This window comes from Drosophila sulfurigaster, chromosome 3, assembly GCF_023558435.1.
Source record: "Drosophila sulfurigaster albostrigata strain 15112-1811.04 chromosome 3, ASM2355843v2, whole genome shotgun sequence".
NCBI lineage: Eukaryota > Metazoa > Arthropoda > Insecta > Diptera > Drosophilidae > Drosophila > Drosophila sulfurigaster.
In genome coordinates, this window is record NC_084883.1 from 17,161,072 (window position 1) to 17,179,778 (window position 18,707).

Here is an 18,707-nt window from a genome sequence, read left to right on the forward strand (position 1 = left end):
AAACTTATTAAAAGCTTAGCTAAACAATGAATTGCAGATGGCTAAAACAATACTACTTTTGAAAAAATCCTTTTACTTTAGTAAAATCTACAAAATTTCCTCTTTTTTAGTAATTAAATTTTTTAATAGTCAAATGAGTGAAAATATTAATTAAAGTAAAAACTCTTTAAATTGGACTAAAAAATACTATTGTAAATAAAAAATACTAAACCTATTGACAGGTTACTAAAAGTATTATGGGATATACAAATATACTAAACCTATTGACATATCAGCCAAACAATGAATTGCAGATGTCTAAAAATACTTTTTATGAAAAAATACCCTTAAAAAATACTTTTTATGAAAAAAACCCTTACCCTTCTACAAAATTTACTTTTTTCAGTAATTGAATTTATTAATATTCAAATGAGTTAATACTTATATTAACAACCATTGCCATATATAAATATTTTAAAGTCATCTCATCATTATTTATTTTCAAACAATAATCCAAATTGATATTAAAATAGTAATAAGCTTTTAACATCATTAAATTCGACAGTTCAGTATTATAATTTTAACTATTCCAGAAAATATCATACTAGTTGAAATCCAAATCTATACGTTTGAGTTGCGTATATTCCTTTTAATAGAGCTTATCTTTAGCAAATAAAGTGCTCTGAATACTTTAGTATTTAAACCGTGGGATTTTTTTTTCAACAAAGCCAGTCGAATAAAGGGTTCCCGGGAAAGACCCAAAAATCGTATAACTGAAATCGATTTGAATAGTTCAATAGTTGTTGTATTGACTGCGCTTATCTAATCTATTTCAAGAGTTGAATGCAAATTTAGTGCAGCAAAATATTGAATCAAGTTGAATTCAGTTCCCTGATTACAATTACAGCAGTATAGATCATGATAGTAACGAAAATTATTTATATTATTTGAAAGAAACTTGTTGTACAGTAATTTAAAGAACGTTAAAGTCGTCATAAATGGAAGTTCTCATTGCGTTTTAAAAAGTTGTTGGGTTATGTAAAAAGAAAACAAAATGAATTTAGACAAACAATTTGTTTACGTTAGTTATTTATTTACAATAAGTGCAGAATAGTATGAATGCATTCTTTATTAATAGCTTATCAGCGTATGATGATTAGAACAAAAAAGCAAAGGCAGTGAGAAGCTATAAATAGTTTAAAGAAAACTTTGTTTTATCTTATGTACCTGCAGATAGGTATCGACGACGCTTGTAATTAGATTTATTACGGAGTTCCCTAAATCTCTATAACATAAATCGACACTTGCGCATTGCATTGTATTGAAATCCAACTTTTTTGGCACTTGGCGAATTAGTTATTTATATTTCTGCTATTGATTAGCCATTCAAATTGTTGTAGTCTTTTATATGTATGTTTTATTTTTTCATTTTAAACTTTTTTGTAATGTGGTTTTCTGAAAAGCATTTTGTAATCCAAGAAATATTAATCTACTTTGTTTGTGAGTGCTGATTACTGATGCAGGTCACTAACTCGAAAGGCTGCATTATATTTTGAAAAGTGAATCCCTGATGGGTTTTTTGGGATTGAATTTAATGAATGGATTCTAGTAATAGTTTAGTTTGCAGAATTTATGTAGATTCTTTTGTAAATCTTAATAACTTTAATAAAACTAAACTCGTGTTAATTTTGATTATTTGTTAATCTCCTGTATTGCAGCTGTTCGAGCGGATCGCATGCGTGGGGGTCGAAACAAGTTTGGGCCGATGTACAAGCGGGATCGGGCGCGGAAGCTGCAGGTGATGAGACAGCGTCAGTTGGCGCTTCAAGCACTGCGCAGTTCAATAGGGTCGGACATCAAGCCGACGCCGCTCTCGCCGGGCTATCAGCAAGCATATCCAAATATGAATATTAAGCAAGAAATACAAATACCTCAGGTGAGTTCAACTTGCATGCTAAAAGGGGAAAATCCTGCTATATAGTTTTTACTCTTTGTGTTTTTTTTTAGGTATCCTCACTCACACAGTCGCCGGACTCATCGCCCAGTCCCATTGCCATTGCCTTGGGGCAGGTGAATGCGAGCGGGGGCGGCGGTGTGATAGCCACGCCCATGAATGCCGGCAATGTGAGTGGCGGCGGCAATGGCAGCTCCTCCTTGGGCGGTGGCAACAACAACAGCAACAACAACAACAATGGCAACAACAACAGCAGCAGCAGCACAGGCAGCAACAGCAGCCTCGGCGGCGGAGGTGGCAACAACGCTGGCGGTGGCAGCGGCGGCGGCGGTGGTGGCAACAACAACAGCACCGATGGCCTGCAACGCAACGGAAACGGCGGCAATGGCAACAGCAACAGCAGCTGCCACGAAACCGGCAATGGATCTCTGCAGAACACAGCCGAATCGAAATTGTGGTATTTACAAAGAACCCAAAAAACAAATCAAAAACCAAAACCATCCGAACAACCTCAACGAACAATCCGAGTGAACCAATCCAAATTTCAGTTACCCCAACGAACCAAAACCAAAAAAACAAAATCATTTATTTGCCCAACAAGTGTCTCTCGATGTGCAGCAAAGTGTATATGTTCATAGTCGGTTAAAAAAAAGGCTGATATAGATGGTATATCAGCGATCGATAAGTCTGAAGTAGATGGGATCTTATAAAGTGAAGATGAAGCTATAAAATAATGTTTATTGGAGATTGTGATCGAAATTTGAAATAGTGCAGAAATTTGAGATTTATTTTTGAATGATTGATAAAAGTAATGTCTACGAAACGAAGAGTTAATCAATGAAGAATCTTTAAAAATTTTGTTAAATGAAGATAAAATCCACAAATTCATTAAGAATCTTAAAAGTATTTCAAATTCAGGAATTTTTATTCTTTTTGGTCGCTTAACATTGCTTAAATAAAATTAAAATTATTTAAATGGAGAAAAAATATACAAATGTATCAAGGAATCGAATCGCATACAACAATATTATTTAATGCACTTATATTGTTTTTCTTCTTTTTTTTGTTTTAATTTTTGTTATTTAATATTTAATGTTAAAATATGTTAATATATGATCTAATAGAAGATAATATCTTGAAAATATTTTATAAGTTTCTAAACATTGCCTTGTTTTTAAAGTAGGTAGGAAAGCTTTGAAAAAACTTAATTCTGAAAGTAAACAAAAAAAAAACTTGAAATCATTTAAAACAATAATTGAAAATTGAAATTAGTAAACTTTAAATAATTAAAGCAATCACAAATAATTGAAAAATATAATCAGAATAATTAAGTATATCAATAGTACTATCGAAATTGCAATTGCGATAACGATAACGATAACTAGCAGAACTGAATATGCCACGGTGAACTTTGCTACATTGGAGAATGATGCACCAACAAAACTGACAACTACAACAATAGTTACAAAATGCAACTTTTTACTATTCTCTCTCTCTTTCTTTCTATACTTTTTCAAACATAAAGCTTCGATTCTGGCACACATCCATCAAGCACAGCCGATGCGCTCATTGAGCCACTGAGGTGAGTTTTGATCTATCGATAAAAACAGAGCGAGCACTTTAACGATAACGATTACTTCTGTTTTGCAGGGTATCGCCAATGATACGTGAATTTGTGCAATCGATCGACGATCGGGAATGGCAGACGCAACTGTTTGCGCTGCTGCAGAAGCAGACGTACAATCAAGTAACCGTGGATCTCTTTGAGTTGATGTGCAAAGTGCTCGATCAGAATCTGTTCTCGCAAGTCGATTGGGCAAGAAACACCGTCTTCTTTAAGGATCTGAAGGTATGGCAAAAAAAACTACATCTACAACAGAAATACAAAAAAACAGCAATCGCCACAAGACCATAAAATGTACCACAACCAGTTTTCAAGCTAGGGGCCAAGTCTGCGACGTGTTATGTAAAACCTAAATCCAAAAAAGAAAAAGAAAAAAAACTACGTTCAACAACTAAACGCAGCGACAGCGCTGCCGACTGCGACTGCGATGACGGCTACTTAAATCTGCATTGAATTTCGATTTCATTTGGCGTCTGACCTACTTAGCAAGCAAAGCTGAACCAGTCAGACCAAGCAGCGACGCAACGCAACGACGATGACAACGACTGCGCTGCCGACGGTGACGCAACTGAGCGCAACAAACGATTGAGAGTCAAAGAGCGCTTAAAACTGAGCAGAGAGAGAGCGAGTGTTGAAATCAAGCTAGGCTTTACCACACTTGTTACACACACAGCAAAAAAAAAGAGATAAAAAGAAACAACAACAACAACAACAGATCAAATCTTCATCACATCAAATTCATATTTGTAAGCTGACAAATGACAATGAGAAAAAGCGCTTATTAATTGTACATCAATTTGAGTTTAAAAAGCATAAATGCCAAAATATTTGACTACAAATTTAACAATATATTTACATGTAGTTGAATAACAACTAAGAGTTGAACATTTTTTCTCAGTGTATACTTTGCAAATGGCAACATCCCAATGGTGAAACACTTGCTAATCGCTGCCTCCCTCCCTCTCCAACTCTTTACAGGTGGACGATCAGATGAAGCTGCTGCAGCACTCATGGTCCGATATGCTTGTGCTGGACCATCTGCATCATCGCATACACAACGGTTTGCCCGATGAGACGCAACTGAACAATGGTCAGGTGTTCGATTTGATGAGTCTCGGCCTGTTGGGTGTGCCCCAGTTGGGTGATTATTTCAACGAGATACAGAATAAGCTGCAGGACCTTAAGTTCGATATGGGCGATTATGTGTGCATGAAATTCCTAATACTGTTAAATCCAGGTGAGTATCGCATCTGACAGCTTGCCCCAAAATGATGCACTCAAATGGTGACTTTTTTGTATCCTTTTTCCAGATGTACGCGGCATTGTCAACAAGAAGACCGTTACGGAGGGACACGAGAGTGTGCAGGCAGCGCTGCTGGATTACACGCTTACGTGTTATCCCTCAGTCAATGTGAGTAACGAAGGATGTGATGCAAGAAAAGAGTAATAAAATGAACTCCGTATAGACAGATCTTAAGTTGGTACTTGTAATATAGTTCCTTTTACTTCAAATCTTTTTTCTTAAGGTTTTTGTGATGTATTAGAAATTTGAAGAAAAGAAATTTCATATTTTTAAATATTTCCAAAGTTAAACAAATATTTTTAAGTATGGCAAGTATTTAAAAAAAATTCCTAATTATTAGATATTTCATAAAAAAAAGTTTGTACGAGAATCGCCACTAAAGATTCAGTTTAAGTCAAATATTCTTTGAGTAGTAAAGTCACATAAATATTGTTTACTATGGCTAGTTTCACAAAATTCAGAAGTTTGTATTTAAAAAAGTTTTAAATTGTTTTATGTCTTAAGTAAAAGTTTGTAAAGCGACAATCGAGACAAAATATTTAGTTTTAATCAAAATTCTTTGATCAGTAAAGAGGTTACTCATAAATTAATAAATAGTTTACTATATGAAATATTTAAAAAATATGTTTCTGAAACAGAATTGAAGATTCATACTTAGGAAACCAATAGAGCAGTTTTCTCCGAAGTATACTTACGGACTATATTTAAAAGAAGTGATTTAAAAGTGATATTTTTCTAAAATTGTCTTTTTCCAATTACATTACAGGACAAATTCAGGAGGCTATTGAACATACTACCAGAGATCCACGCCATGGCCTCACGTGGCGAGGAGTATCTGTACACCAAGCACTGTGCGGGCAGTGCGCCAACGCAGACGCTGCTCATGGAGATGCTGCATGCCAAGCGGAAGGTGTAAGCGTTTGGATACCATACGATAACCGAAGGAAATACTTAAACAATTTATGGAAAGAGTGTAAATAACAAATAAACAAGAAAAAACAATAGCAAAGAGCAAACAGTTAAAATGAAAGAAAAATTAACAACATTATTTGCTATGCGAAGAATATGAATTATGCAATGAAAATGCATATAAGGCAGAAAGATCATCACTACCACCAACAAAACCAACCAACTACAAAACCACACACACACACACGCAACACACACACCCACACACCTACAATTACACCTACAACCACATTTGTTGATTCAATGTTAATTATTATTATGTTAATGAACTAGCTTTAGCTTATGTTTAACTAATTGAATAATTTGTCTTAAATTAATTCGTGTTAATTTTTAGTCGTGTCCCCCGATAAAGCAATTCAAAAAACAACAAACGTAAAAAAACAAAAACAAAAAAAGGGAAAAAAAAAGAAACAACAACTAAACTACCCAACAAAATTGTGGAAAGTGCAAGAATAACTTTCTTTAGAAAATAACAAAAAAAAGAGCATAACAAATTTTATTTTTATATAAATCTACTATACACACTTATATGTATATATATATAAATGGTATATATATATGTATATATATATCTATTTTTACGTGAAGAAATTGGCGTAATTTTAAGCGACCTCTCTCCCCTTTCCCTTCAAAGCAAACACATACCCTCACTCCCCCCTCCTTTTATAAACAATTCAATTCTAAGAAAATTTTCAATTTATTGTTTTCTCTGTCATTTTATTCGCGCCAAGTGTCTTGCATAGTATTTGCGTCTACTCTAAAAGGAAATAACTAAAACAAAGTATAAATATATAAAAAGAAAAACAAAAAGAAAAAAACGAAAACAAAGCAAATTTTAGGTGTTCATTATGAATAATTAAAAAACACACACACACACAGAATCGCGCAGTGTGTTATTAAAAATATTGTATGTAAATGAATTATGATTAATGTTCTGTTTAAGTATAAAGTTTATAAAACAATGCAAACAACTACCTACAACTACAAACAAAGCAAAAACAACAACAACAATTAAGAAAAAGAAAACAAAAGAAATTCTCTTAAAAAATGTTTAAATATTATAAATAATTATAGTCTAGTTATACATATATACACATTATCTATATGTATGTATATTTAATTAACTTTAGCTGCAACAAGTTTAAAATGTTTGTAATTTTATTGTTTAAATGTTAAATCGTAAAGCTGCTTAATTGTAAAAAACAAAAAAACAAAAACAAAATAAGAGAAAGAACCATTCATAAATACATATAAATATATATTTTATTTTTTATGTGCAACACAACAATTTTCAAAAGTTCAAATCGAAATTCTCTTCGGCTTGTCGAATAGTTAAATATACTTGCAGTTGATATTCTTGTTACATTTTTTAATTACGAAATTATATTTTTTTTACGAATAATATATTTTTTAACAAAGTTTTGTGATCCGCTAATATTTTGATCTTTAAGATCTCCGTTTTATTTTTTTATTCTACCCCAAAAGCACCTTAAAGGTTGCTTGCCTTAAAATGAAATATTAAAAACATAATTTCAAAAAACATGTGATTCGATTATCTTTGAGATGCTTTTTATTTCAGATCTTTAAGATCGCAAATTTTAATTTCAATGTTCTGCAAGTTTATTTCGAATGTTTAAAGCAAATGTTTATTAATTATAATACAAATAAATTGAAATAGAATTCAAGGAATAATTAAACATAAACTGGATGCACAGCCAAAAAATGGAGGGAAGAGCGCTCGGGGGAGTTACAACAAATTGTACAAATCAAAGATAAGATTTTTATTTTATAATTCGGCATTAATTGCATTGCTTGTTGGTTTTTGGTTCGAATATATATTTTTTTGTATACATACGTATATTGTTTTTAATGTACATAATAATTAGTTTAAACGAAACAAAATTCTCTTTTAATTACATGTTTTATGTATTTTATTTCGCCTTCCATTTTTGGCTCTGCATTGCGCTTAAACAAAATGTACCTTATAAAATTAAATTAATTAACATAATTAAACATATACAAACACACACACACACACACCAATACACAGTAAAATTGCAAATATAAGAAAAGGCAGCATGTAAAAATAAAAAATTGTTAAAAATGTAAAAAATAGAAAACACATAAAAAAGAAAAAGCGAAAATTTATGCATGTTATGGAAATTATTGTTAGACGCAAGAATTGTGGACGAAGCGAATAGGAAGAAGAATGGAATGGAAGGAAAAAACAAAGTGAATAAAGAGAAAATCCTTTAGATCGTCTATGCATATGTGAAATATATGTATTTAGATTTCTAGATGGTATATAACTTCTGTATGTATTGTAAAATATATGAATAATATTAACGAAAACTAAAAGAAATCGGAAATCATTTCAAATGAGTTTAAGGAAACGGAAAATGCAAAGAGCAAAAAGTTAGCTTTAGGCCAAGGTTTAAGATACGTTAAAGGATATGCTGCACATACATATATATGTGTATATATATATCAGGATATAAATGCTGCGACGTCTAACGTAAGGTGGCAGCATAATGTTGAAAACAATTTATGGAAATATATAAATATATATGTGTATGTATGTATATGTATAACTAATATCTAATATCGTTAAAGAGAGCATTAAGTATGGGGTTCTGCAGGAAGTAAAAAAGAAATGTGTAATGGGTCTTATTATATAGGCAAAAGGCGTTAGGTATGTTTATTGTAAAATTGATTACGATGTGAACCTGTTATTGCAAATGAAAAGTGATTTTAATTCTTAAGAAAATCTATATATATATATAAAACAGAAAAAAAAACAAATTTAACAAAGCAAAAAAAAAGGATTAACAAGTAAATGCAAGAAATATATACATTAAAGTTTAATAAGTATAATGCAAAACACACACACACACACACACCTGTTTTATGTTTTAAAATTGTTGAAGCAAAACAGCGTAAAAGAAAATCATTTAACTTGAAGGAAAAAGTGAAAACAAAAGTAAAAACAAAACTACCTAAAAACTAAATGCATAATTATTATGTTTATTATTATTATGTTAACATATAAATGTCATCTCAGAGATGTTTCAAAACAAGCAACCAACCAACCAACCAACAAACAAAAATGTAATAAAAAGTAATTATAAAAACAAAGTCTTGAGAATGCAATCTTTTTTTTTTTTGTGCCGCGCCGTAAGCTCAGCTTTTTGTTTACTTTATTATAATTATTATTGTAGTGTCTAATTAATGCATAATTTATGTATTCATATTGCTGTCAAATGTGATTCGGATGCTGTTTTGGTTTAGGACATGTTAAAGTTTTGCGTAAAATCATATTCAATTGTTGGTATTACGGTCTGCACGAATTTCAAAAAGATGATTAGATATAAATGCACGCCCAATTGGCCGCCACCCTCCTCCACAGTTTGGATGATCTTCTTCATAATATCAGCATGACGACACGGATGCACCGATGCCATGTTGGGGCCCGGCAAATGCGGATGCGATTCCATTGTAACAGTCTTTTTCGCATGATCCTGCGACACATCTTCGTACATTTGCTCGACGGTCAACGGCTTGCGTTGCTCATCGTAGCCCACAACCCAGAGCCGTGGCGTCTGATAATATTTATCGTATGTGATGTGCAGATCGTAGGTGCGTGTATGCAACACGGAGTCGCCACCAGCACTTGCAGCAGCTGCTGCTCCTTCTCCACCTTCAGCTGCAGCTGCTGCGCTGCTCGACTGTGTGTCCGACTCCTGTTTGCGTGTTGTGGTCGCGACAGCGGGATCAACCAGCTCCAGCATGCCGCTCTCCTCAAATGCATCCATGTCAATGGCCTCATCATCGTCCTCGTCCTCCTCCTCATTGCCCAAGGCAGCAGGTACGCCCGACGACTTCTCACTGTCCGGCGTATGCATTTCATCCTAAGCAAATAGATAACAATAATTTATATTTAACATTTCGATTAAATCACTTGGGAATTAATGGCAATTGAACCTTGGTCTCGTCCAGCGTCAGTTCGCAAATTTTGTCATCCAGCTGATTGGTGCCGTCATCATTCAATTGATGTGTCTCCACCCAGCCGCCGTCGCCGGACTCCTCCTCCACCAGCGTCTCTTCGCCCACGTATTCCATCTGTTTGCAGCGTCGATAGCATGGCACATTGCGTGTTATCAGAAATTGTTTATCTGTAATTCAATTTACTTAATACGATTGCGGCGCCAGTTTAGTGCAAAGTTGTCAACTATATTATTTACCCTTGGGCAAGTATGGCTTTGTTTTGCTCTCATCACCGGCCGCCCACTGCCAAGTGGGACAATGATGCACCAAATGATCACCAGCTGCCACAAATTCCTCTGGCGTTAGAACTCCAGTTTCACGAAACTTTGACTCCTAAAAGGGTAGAGCGGAAAAAATTGATTAGTCTCGACTTAATGGCTTTGGAGTCGCCAGTCAGACGCCGCCGCCGCCCAGGCGACGCGACAGCGCCCCAACAGTGATGAGCACTTCACAACGTTAAGTCACGAGTCACTGCATTTCAAATGAACACGTATCAAACGAATGTCTATAAATCTAATACGCATATAGAAATATATACAATGTACATGTGTAAGTTGCTAGTCAGTTGTATGTGTGTTATTGTTAATTACATTTAACAAAAAGTTTGATTTGCTTTTGTTTTAAAACTCAATCACAGTGAGCCGAGGGTTGCTCATCTCTCTCGCATTGTAGCTAGTACTTGCCTTTAGCACTGGCGTTAAGTATTCGGCCACATTAAGGGCTGTGCCTTTTACTGTATTTAGCACACTTTGCATTGTTGCCGATCTGAGTATTTGCTTTGTTCTAATACCTAGGCTAAAAACGCAAATGCGTTGTATCTATGACACTTTATAGTTGAATTGCACACTCGCCACTTTCTTTCGGGCTAGCTATGCGTGTTCGCTGCGCAACACTGGTCTATGCTCGCAAGCGCAAACAGCTGATTATAATATCGATAAGCGACTATCGATACTTCTTGCAGCGGTGAATGCTTTGAATATATAGCGTGCAGATTGTGTTTAAATAATAGATGTTGTCGCTTGAACTATAGTTTAATTCATTTAAGACGTTGAATTTTTTGTTTATTTTTACCACAACTTGTAGGAATGGATCCATTAGGCATTATCTTATTTACTCGTGACTTGATGTGAACTGTGAATTCTATTTACGATTATTAACCCATCTCTAGCGCACATGTTGTTACCATTTAAATTGAAATGGAGCCAAAGTTTGTGTTGCCCTCCCCAAATTTTAACAAAAACAGTAAAGAGCCAAGCAAAAACAATCTGCACTATCTAACGCCATGTGGCATGACGCTGCTGCCACGCAGCAAACAGCCGCCACCCATGTATGGGGCACGCGGCAGCACTGTGCCTGCCAAGTACTTGAAGCCGGAGCAGCCACAGGTAATGTTTACTATTGACTTGCAAGAGACAACTAATAAGCCAACAATATTTACAGAACACCAACATAAATACAGTCACATTAGATGCACCGACAATATGCGTATCGCCGCCTCGTCCTGAATTTTGTGGCAACTGCAACATGGGCTTGGCCAATGCACAAGACATGCGAAGGCATTTAGAACAGCACGAAGATTGTCCAGCAGATGATTGTGATTTCGCTGCCTTGGCCAGCATATTAGAGCGTCACATTGAAGCTAATCACATCACAGGCTTGTACAAAACTGTAAAGCGAGTGTGGACGCCAGAGGACATTGCCGCTTGGCGGGCAGAGCGATGCAAACGGTAAGGTTGGTCAACAGGGCGCAAGGCATACACTTAATACTTTGCTCTTGTAGATTTCCAACGACGGCTAACGTGGAGTTGGCCAAACGTGCCAAAGAGCAGCGTCAGAAACGTGGTGAGCGCTTGGAGGCGTCTAAAGCGCGTTTCGGAAAGGCGGAAGATCGACGGCGCACGCGGCCGGAGAGCAATAACAAAGAGCGTGTCAAGCTAAACAAGAGACAAAAAAAGAATACAAGACCAGTTTCAACACAGCAGCAGCCGGCAAAGCAGACTGAGAATAAGACACCGCCTGTAGAGCAAGATGCTGGTATTGACGCCGAAGCAGCACGAAAGTTTCGTGGCACTGGCCAAATGAAGGACTACAAACATGTGAAGGAAAATTCCAAAAAAGAGACGAATGCATTAAGCAGTATGTTAGGCATGTATGGCACAGACTCTGAGGATGAAGAGGAAGATGAAATAACAGATGAGGAAGTGAATGATGCATCCCTTGAAACTTTAATAGAACCTAAGGAAGACGCTGAAACTGAGCTACCGACTTTGGATAATAATGTAGAAACAGAAATTGAGACTGTCATTGACACTTTGCTGCCTCAAGAGACACCACAGAGCTCCGACGATGAAGCACCTGATGAAGCCCCTATCGAACGCAAGAAAGAAGTTGAAATACCACTGGAATTAGTTGCAGAAGCAGCCGTTGAAAACACAGCAGCAATAGAAGTCAAGCCACAACTGGAGAAGAAGACGACGGTCAAACGTGCTGCACCAACCAAGAAAAGGGTTCTTGGCCTAAACTACAAGCGAGCACGTCTGATGACCAAGCAAAATACAATGCTGTCCAAGTTACTCGAGTCGGACATCAGACATGAACGGAATGTCCTGTTGCAATGTGTGCGCTATGTATGTGAGCAGAATTTCTTTGGCCTTGGGAGCAGTTCCTCTTCCCCCACAAGAACTGAAAGCACAACGTAATAAATTTAACTTAAGTTTAATAAAAGTCGTAAATAAAATGGTGCGTTTTCAATTTGTTGACATGCCACCGCCACCAGCAGAATCAGTGCCCATGCCACCCACTCCACCACTGCCGCCAGTGGAGCTGCTGCCACCGCTTGCCCCGCCATCACCAGATCCCGATCCAGATCCGGGTCCACTTCCAACGCCGCCACCAGCAGCCTGTTGTTGTTGCTGCTGAGCCGCAGCTGCGGCTGCTTGTTGCTGTTGTTGTGCAGCAGCATGCTCCTGTTGACGTTTCTGTTGCTGTCTGGCTGCATGAGAATGCTTGGCCTTGGTCTCTTCTAGCTCGCGGACTCGGGAGCGTGCGTGTTGAATACGATGCCAGGCCATTTGCAGCACCTTGGCTGAAGCGTAGCCCGATCCCTCATGTGGCTGACCGGTAGACACTTGTGTGAGGTAGTTTATTTGTTCTGACAGCTTGGATTCCACGCTGGACAAGCTCTTTAGGAACTGTTGTGACTGCGTTTCGGCACTTTTTTGCGAAGACTTCTCCTTGCCCAGTTCTTGCAGTGCCAGACCTTAGTAGTAATTATAAATATTTCATCAAATGTGAATGGTAAATACACAGTTAAATTTACCTGCACTTTGCATGCAGAGCAGAATGTCCTTCTCAATTTCATCAAGTGCATGTATTTTATCCAGGGGATTCATATTATTAAAGTTTTAAAACGCGGCGTTATTTGTTTGTTTCGGCTTCTACTAACAGTGTGACCACAAGTTAAATATTACAATATTGCCGCATGCGCTTCAGCTGTTTAGTAACAATAAGATTTTCATGTGCCATGGTCACTCTATTTGTTATTCACTTTTTGTCATTCACATGACGGTTCCCGCTTTTAACTGCCTTAACTGTAGTGTTTCCGCCAATTGAGATTGAAAGCTATTATATTTTTTTTAATCCATATTTATTTGTGTTAATATATGTTTATATCACAAGTGCTACATTTTTTATGATTAGTAGTGTTAATAGTATTTCCTTAATAATTAGGTCCTATACCAAACCACGCGAATTTAAAGAACTCCTTTGGCAGCGTAATACAATTTTCGTATATCTCGAAGGACTCGCCGTCCATTTGCAAAACCGTAACGTCGTTTCCGCAGTCAATTTGTTTGTGTAATACATAGTGCATACGGTTCGTGAAGTGCGCCTGACAAACGCGACATACTATAGTGCGATCGTTGGGTTCCGTGCGCAGAAATCTTCGAATATTACGTACTTCATACATGCCACGAAATTCTCCCGCAACATCTGTTTGAATGAGAAAAGTGGGCGTGTTCTTCACATCTTCGCTTCTGATCAAATACGGCACGGCAAACAGTTCCCTGGTGCTGGCGCAAACACGGAAGCAATAGAGATTCACTTGCAGGGGAATCGGGAAACTTTCCAAAACGTATTCCATGATATTTGACGTAATGATGATATTTGACGTAAACAAATTCACAGATTTCTTATTGTTGTTGGCCTTGAAACCACCTTTGTTCTTGATACGATACTGCAGTGGCAGTAGTTCTTGTCCATTGTATAGTCGTTTGACAGTTATTTTGATGCGTTTGATGGTGCATGAATCCAGAAAAAAGCCCCATCACCAAAAACATATAGCTGCTAATCTTCTCAACGAGCCGAGTGAAGACCATGTCAACTGTTGCTTCAATATCCAGAAAATGCTTTATGGTGAAGGAATAACTTTCGAAGTACAGACGCTCCTTCAAAACAGTCACATAAAAGCCTATGGTGACTACCAGTTCGTTAGCCTCGTAGTTCAAGAAACGCAACAATTGCGGCACTGCTTGTGTTCCGGCATCCAGCATAAATTCCCGAGTACGCCCATATGCGGATTCATCACATAGCATAAACGTTTCAATGCATTCCTTTTCGATTCGCTTGAGCAACAGTTTCCTCTCCAGATCCAGTTTAATGTGCTGGGCATCTTCGCCGGACAACCAATGATGGCTGAACGGCTCATTTGCTGCAACTGGACTCCGGCAACTCTCGCACTCCAAGGTCGGATCGTTCATGTACGGTTGATGGCGAAAGGTACGTACATTTCTTCTTGTTTCAAAGATAAAGCGCGACTGACGTTGATGTGACATGTTGAACAATGTAAAGCTGACTGATGTCCTGTTGAATTGTGGCGGACTATTTATACAAAAAGTAGTGCATGGATCAATTTTAGAATTACCTGAATGTGGAAAGATAAATTGTTTTACTACCTATGTTAGCCCTTCATGCACCTTAACAGATCGTCAGGTAAAAATTATGGGCCTTTTTTACATTTTGCATAAGGACTTTAAGATGTCTTCATGCAAGTTGTTTGCTTTGTACCTAAGTAGCTTGGCAATCCAGAACATTGTAAATTCTTATTTCTATCAAGAGATTTCAAATTTACCTTGATGAAAAACGCTTCATAAAATTAGGGAATATGAGCGAATGATGCAAAATAATTTGCTTAATAGATAAATACATTTCTGCGTAAAATTGTTCTCAGACAGTCAGAAACATTGTAATTTTATATTAGAATTCTTAAATTTCGTCAAAGAATCATCATCAGAGTCTCATCTACAATTTTATTTTCGTGATAAACTCATACAGTACATGTCCAAAACAGGATTAACTTTGAGTGAAACAAAACTCTTTACAGTGATAGGTTAAGTATACGACTGGGAAGCTATATTCTTTTTCATATTTGTCTTGTCATTTTGTTAGATTTACTGGGTATTGGATTTGATGATGTGCTATCTGCTTACTCTAGTCTTAGCTGTTCTCAATTGATCAGGGGATTTTTATGATGTCAAATGAGGTGAATCATGAAATTGGGAGCTTAATTTCTTTTCCTTTTTAACTTTAAATTTTTTGAAATATGATATTACCGGTTAAATATGTAAAGACGATTGAATATTTTAATCTGCTGTCTTCATTTCATTTCCTACACTGATTGCAAAATCGAACATTCGATTAATGCTTTTGCTAACAGCTTCATTACGCTTATGAGTAGATTTGTTGACAAATATATAGCATAGCATATCAAAATCGTGATTTAAGCTTATTTGTTGCCCGCCTATTAACAACATTTTGATTGCAAGCTCAATACATGTCTCATGTAAGTTGAATTATTAAAAAGCCCATATATTTTTGGAAAAAATACAATATTTTGTTTATATCCGCTTAAGTTTAAAATTTGAAGTCAAGAGATTATTTATATTCTTTTTTTTAAATGTAGTTTTTGATTTTTTTGATTTCAATTTTATCTCTTACCTTTTCTGTATTTTCTGCAATTCACTTGATAAAGTACTGAGCCCCACTATTTAAAATAAAAAGTTGCGTTATATTTTTAATCAATATTTATTCATATATTTCTATTCCAAATGCTAAGTATTGATAGGGCTTACATTAATTAATATATAATTATAATTGTTAATAATTAGGTCGAATTCCGATAAAGTCGAGCTTAAAGAACTCCTTTGACAGAGTAATGCAATTTTCGTATGTCTCAAAAGACTCGCCGTCCATTTGCAAGACCTCAACCTCATTCCCACAGTCCATTTGTTTATGTAATACAAAGTGCATACGACTCGTGAATGCCCCCATACAAACGGAGCATTCAACAAAGCGATCGTTGGGTTCCGTGCGCAGAAATCTTCGAATATTGTGTACTTCATACATGCCACAAAATTCCCCAGTCACATCGGTTTGAATGACAAATGTGGGTGTGTTCTTCACATCTTCGCTTCTGATCAAATACGGCACTGCAATCAGTTCTTTGGTCTCGGGGCAGACATGGAAGCAATATAGATTCACTTGCAGGGAGTCGGGAAATTTGCCAAAACGTTTTCCATGATAGTTGAGATAGCTCTCGGTGAGGAGCGACAAATTCACCGGCTTCTTATTATTGTCCTTGGCCTTGAAGCCACCACTGTTCTTGATGCGATACTGCAGTGGTAGCACTTCTGGTCCATTGCTAAGCCGTTTGACAGTCAGTTTTATGCGCCTAATGGCGCATGAATCCAGGGTAACACCTTCCGCCATATACATATAGCTGCAAATCTTCTGAGCGAGCCGACCGATGACCATGTCGACTGTTGCCTCAATGTCCAGGAAATGCTTTATGGAGAAGGAATAACTCTCGAAGTAAAAGCGCTTCCCCGGCACAGACACATAGAAACCCATAGTGACAACCAGTTCGCTGGCCTTGTATTTCAAGAAGCGCAACAGCTGCGGCAGTGCTTGCGTTCCGGCTTGCAGTAGAAATTCTTCAACGCCACCATATTGTTGGGTTTCATCACAAATCATAAAGGTTTCAATGCGTTCCTTCTCGATCTGCCTGAGCAGCAGTTTCTTCTCCAGATCCAGCTTGGTGTGCTGGGCATCTTCGCCGGACAACCAATGATGACTGTATGGCTCATTCGCCTCAACGGGACTGTGACAACTCGCACATTCCACGTGGGGATGGTGGATGGACGGTTGATGCCGAAAGGTTCGTACATTGCTTGTAGTTTCAAAGACGAAGCGCGACAGATAGTGAGCTCGCATGTTGAACGATGTAATGCTGATGACTGACTGATGTCCTGTTGAATTGTGGCAAACTATTTATACAGAAAGTAGTGATCAGGGATCAGCCTCAGTATTACCTGATTATGGAAACTTAGGTATATTTCCTACCTGAATTGTAACCCTGCTTAAGCCTGCACCAGCTGCAGATAAGTTTAGTCGCCAAAATCGGGTAAAATTCCTTATTTATGATTACCATATGCTTTACAAATGTACCGTTATAAAACAGGTATTACGTTCGTTGTACTGTATGGAAATTTTGAGTTTGCTGTGTACCTAAATACTTCGGCGGTGCACAACTTTGGGATTTTTCAATATAGATTTTGTCTTGGCTAAAATCTCTTCATGCAGCATACCTTTCCCTGTTTCGCTTGTATATTTTTCTTAAATATACTTTTACTTTTACTGGATAATTGCGTTTTGGCACAGGATTGCTTTTAGGCAATTCGAAATGTTAAATTTTGTATATTTTATAATTAATCCTGTTAACGGAATTAACGGGGATTGAGTTAATTTGCTTAGGGGGTTCCGTTCCTCTTATAACAATTGCTTATTGGCGATGTCCGTCTACTGTACGTACCCGAAACAGGACTTACCAGAGCGAAATTTTAATATTGCGAAAGGAATTTACATTAAATCGGATAAATAAACCTGCCCTTTTTCCTAGCAATACCCATCTATTAAAAGTGGTCTTGAGGTTTTAATGTAGGCAAATTGCATGAATATAAAGTAACTCATTTTCATGTGCCTGGGTTGTCAAATTGTTTCTTTTCAAATTTTTATCGAATAAAATTGATTTGTTGAAAGACATTTTAACTTGATCAAATTAATTAAGACTATAATTTATTTTCCCAACTTTTATAACTGGGTCTTATTGATTACAAGATTTTATAACTTTGTGAAAACTGGAAATGTGTTATATATCGGCATACTTATTCGGGATAACTGGTTGTAAAGTATTTTTATTTCTGAGAAGATTCCCACCTAAAATACCCCCAATTTTATCCACTCTTAATAACCGTTAGGGTAGAAGGGTATTCTAACTTTGTACCGACAGGAAATGTATGAAAGAGGCATAAGGAGGCATTTCCGACCCTATAAAGTATATATATTCTTGATCACGCCCACTTACGCCACACAAAATGACAAAACTCTTAATAACTAGCGTAATTTTAAAGCTAGAATTTTGGTTTATATAATATTAATTATTGTCTTTGTGATTCCTGAAAATTTGGTTGCGATCAGATAAAAATTGTCGAAGTTATTGAAGAAATACTTTTGTATGGGCAGAAACGGCTACTTACTAGGGGTCTTAGTACTCTAGTATATCTTGAATGCAGTACCATACCAAGGATACCATTAAAAATGTCAAAGATATTAAAGAGTAACTTTAGTATAGGAAAAACGCCTACTGTACTAGAGTCTTAGTTGCTTTGGCTGAAAATTTGTAATATTTTGCACTCTATGGTATATTTTGCATACAGTACTACATCAATATACCAATAATAGCATTTAAAATATATTTTCAGTAATTTTGTATTTTTAAA

General features: G+C 36.5%; 5 protein-coding genes across 5 annotated transcripts in view; 2 read left to right on the forward strand and 3 right to left on the reverse strand.

The window, feature by feature from the left end:
* The window catches only part of LOC133841390 (nuclear hormone receptor FTZ-F1), a 56,596-nt gene extending 50,690 nt beyond the window's left edge, over positions 1–5,906 (forward strand). The window contains exons 4-10 of the mRNA XM_062273820.1: positions 1,698–1,915; positions 1,987–2,390; positions 3,459–3,515; positions 3,584–3,782; positions 4,536–4,794; positions 4,868–4,968; positions 5,627–5,906. Of these exons, the coding sequence (XP_062129804.1) occupies positions 1,698–1,915; positions 1,987–2,390; positions 3,459–3,515; positions 3,584–3,782; positions 4,536–4,794; positions 4,868–4,968; positions 5,627–5,776 (1,388 nt within the window). The 3' untranslated portion in view covers positions 5,777–5,906. The remainder of the gene's footprint in view (positions 1–1,697; positions 1,916–1,986; positions 2,391–3,458; positions 3,516–3,583; positions 3,783–4,535; positions 4,795–4,867; positions 4,969–5,626) is intronic.
* Positions 5,907–7,687: 1,781 nt separating this feature from the next.
* Positions 7,688–10,761, reverse strand: LOC133841395 (ubiquitin-like-conjugating enzyme ATG3). The gene is made up of 4 exons (XM_062273825.1): positions 10,557–10,761; positions 10,071–10,206; positions 9,811–10,001; positions 7,688–9,737 (listed from the first exon to the last, which is right to left on the reverse strand). Exons 1-4 carry the CDS (start codon positions 10,626–10,628, stop codon positions 9,114–9,116), a joined length of 1,023 nt encoding a protein of 340 aa, XP_062129809.1. The 5' UTR covers positions 10,629–10,761; the 3' UTR covers positions 7,688–9,113.
* A 190-nt stretch (positions 10,762–10,951) lies between these two features.
* On the forward strand, positions 10,952–12,610 carry LOC133841394 (FMR1-interacting protein NUFIP1). The gene is made up of 3 exons (XM_062273824.1): positions 10,952–11,258; positions 11,314–11,600; positions 11,654–12,610. Exons 1-3 carry the CDS (start codon positions 11,070–11,072, stop codon positions 12,570–12,572), a joined length of 1,395 nt encoding a protein of 464 aa, XP_062129808.1. The 5' UTR covers positions 10,952–11,069; the 3' UTR covers positions 12,573–12,610.
* Positions 12,573–13,349, reverse strand: LOC133841396 (mediator of RNA polymerase II transcription subunit 11). The gene is made up of 2 exons (XM_062273826.1): positions 13,193–13,349; positions 12,573–13,132 (listed from the first exon to the last, which is right to left on the reverse strand). The coding sequence occupies exons 1-2, from the start codon at positions 13,263–13,265 to the stop codon at positions 12,621–12,623; spliced, it is 585 nt and encodes a 194-aa protein (XP_062129810.1). The 5' UTR covers positions 13,266–13,349; the 3' UTR covers positions 12,573–12,620.
* Positions 13,350–13,591: 242 nt separating this feature from the next.
* On the reverse strand, positions 13,592–14,807 carry LOC133845813 (protein terminus). Its single transcript, XM_062280388.1, is given in 2 exon segments — positions 13,592–14,188; positions 14,190–14,807. Coding segments are annotated over 2 exon segments (1,113 nt in total). The 5' UTR covers positions 14,706–14,807.
* Positions 14,808–18,707: the final 3,900 nt, after the last annotated feature.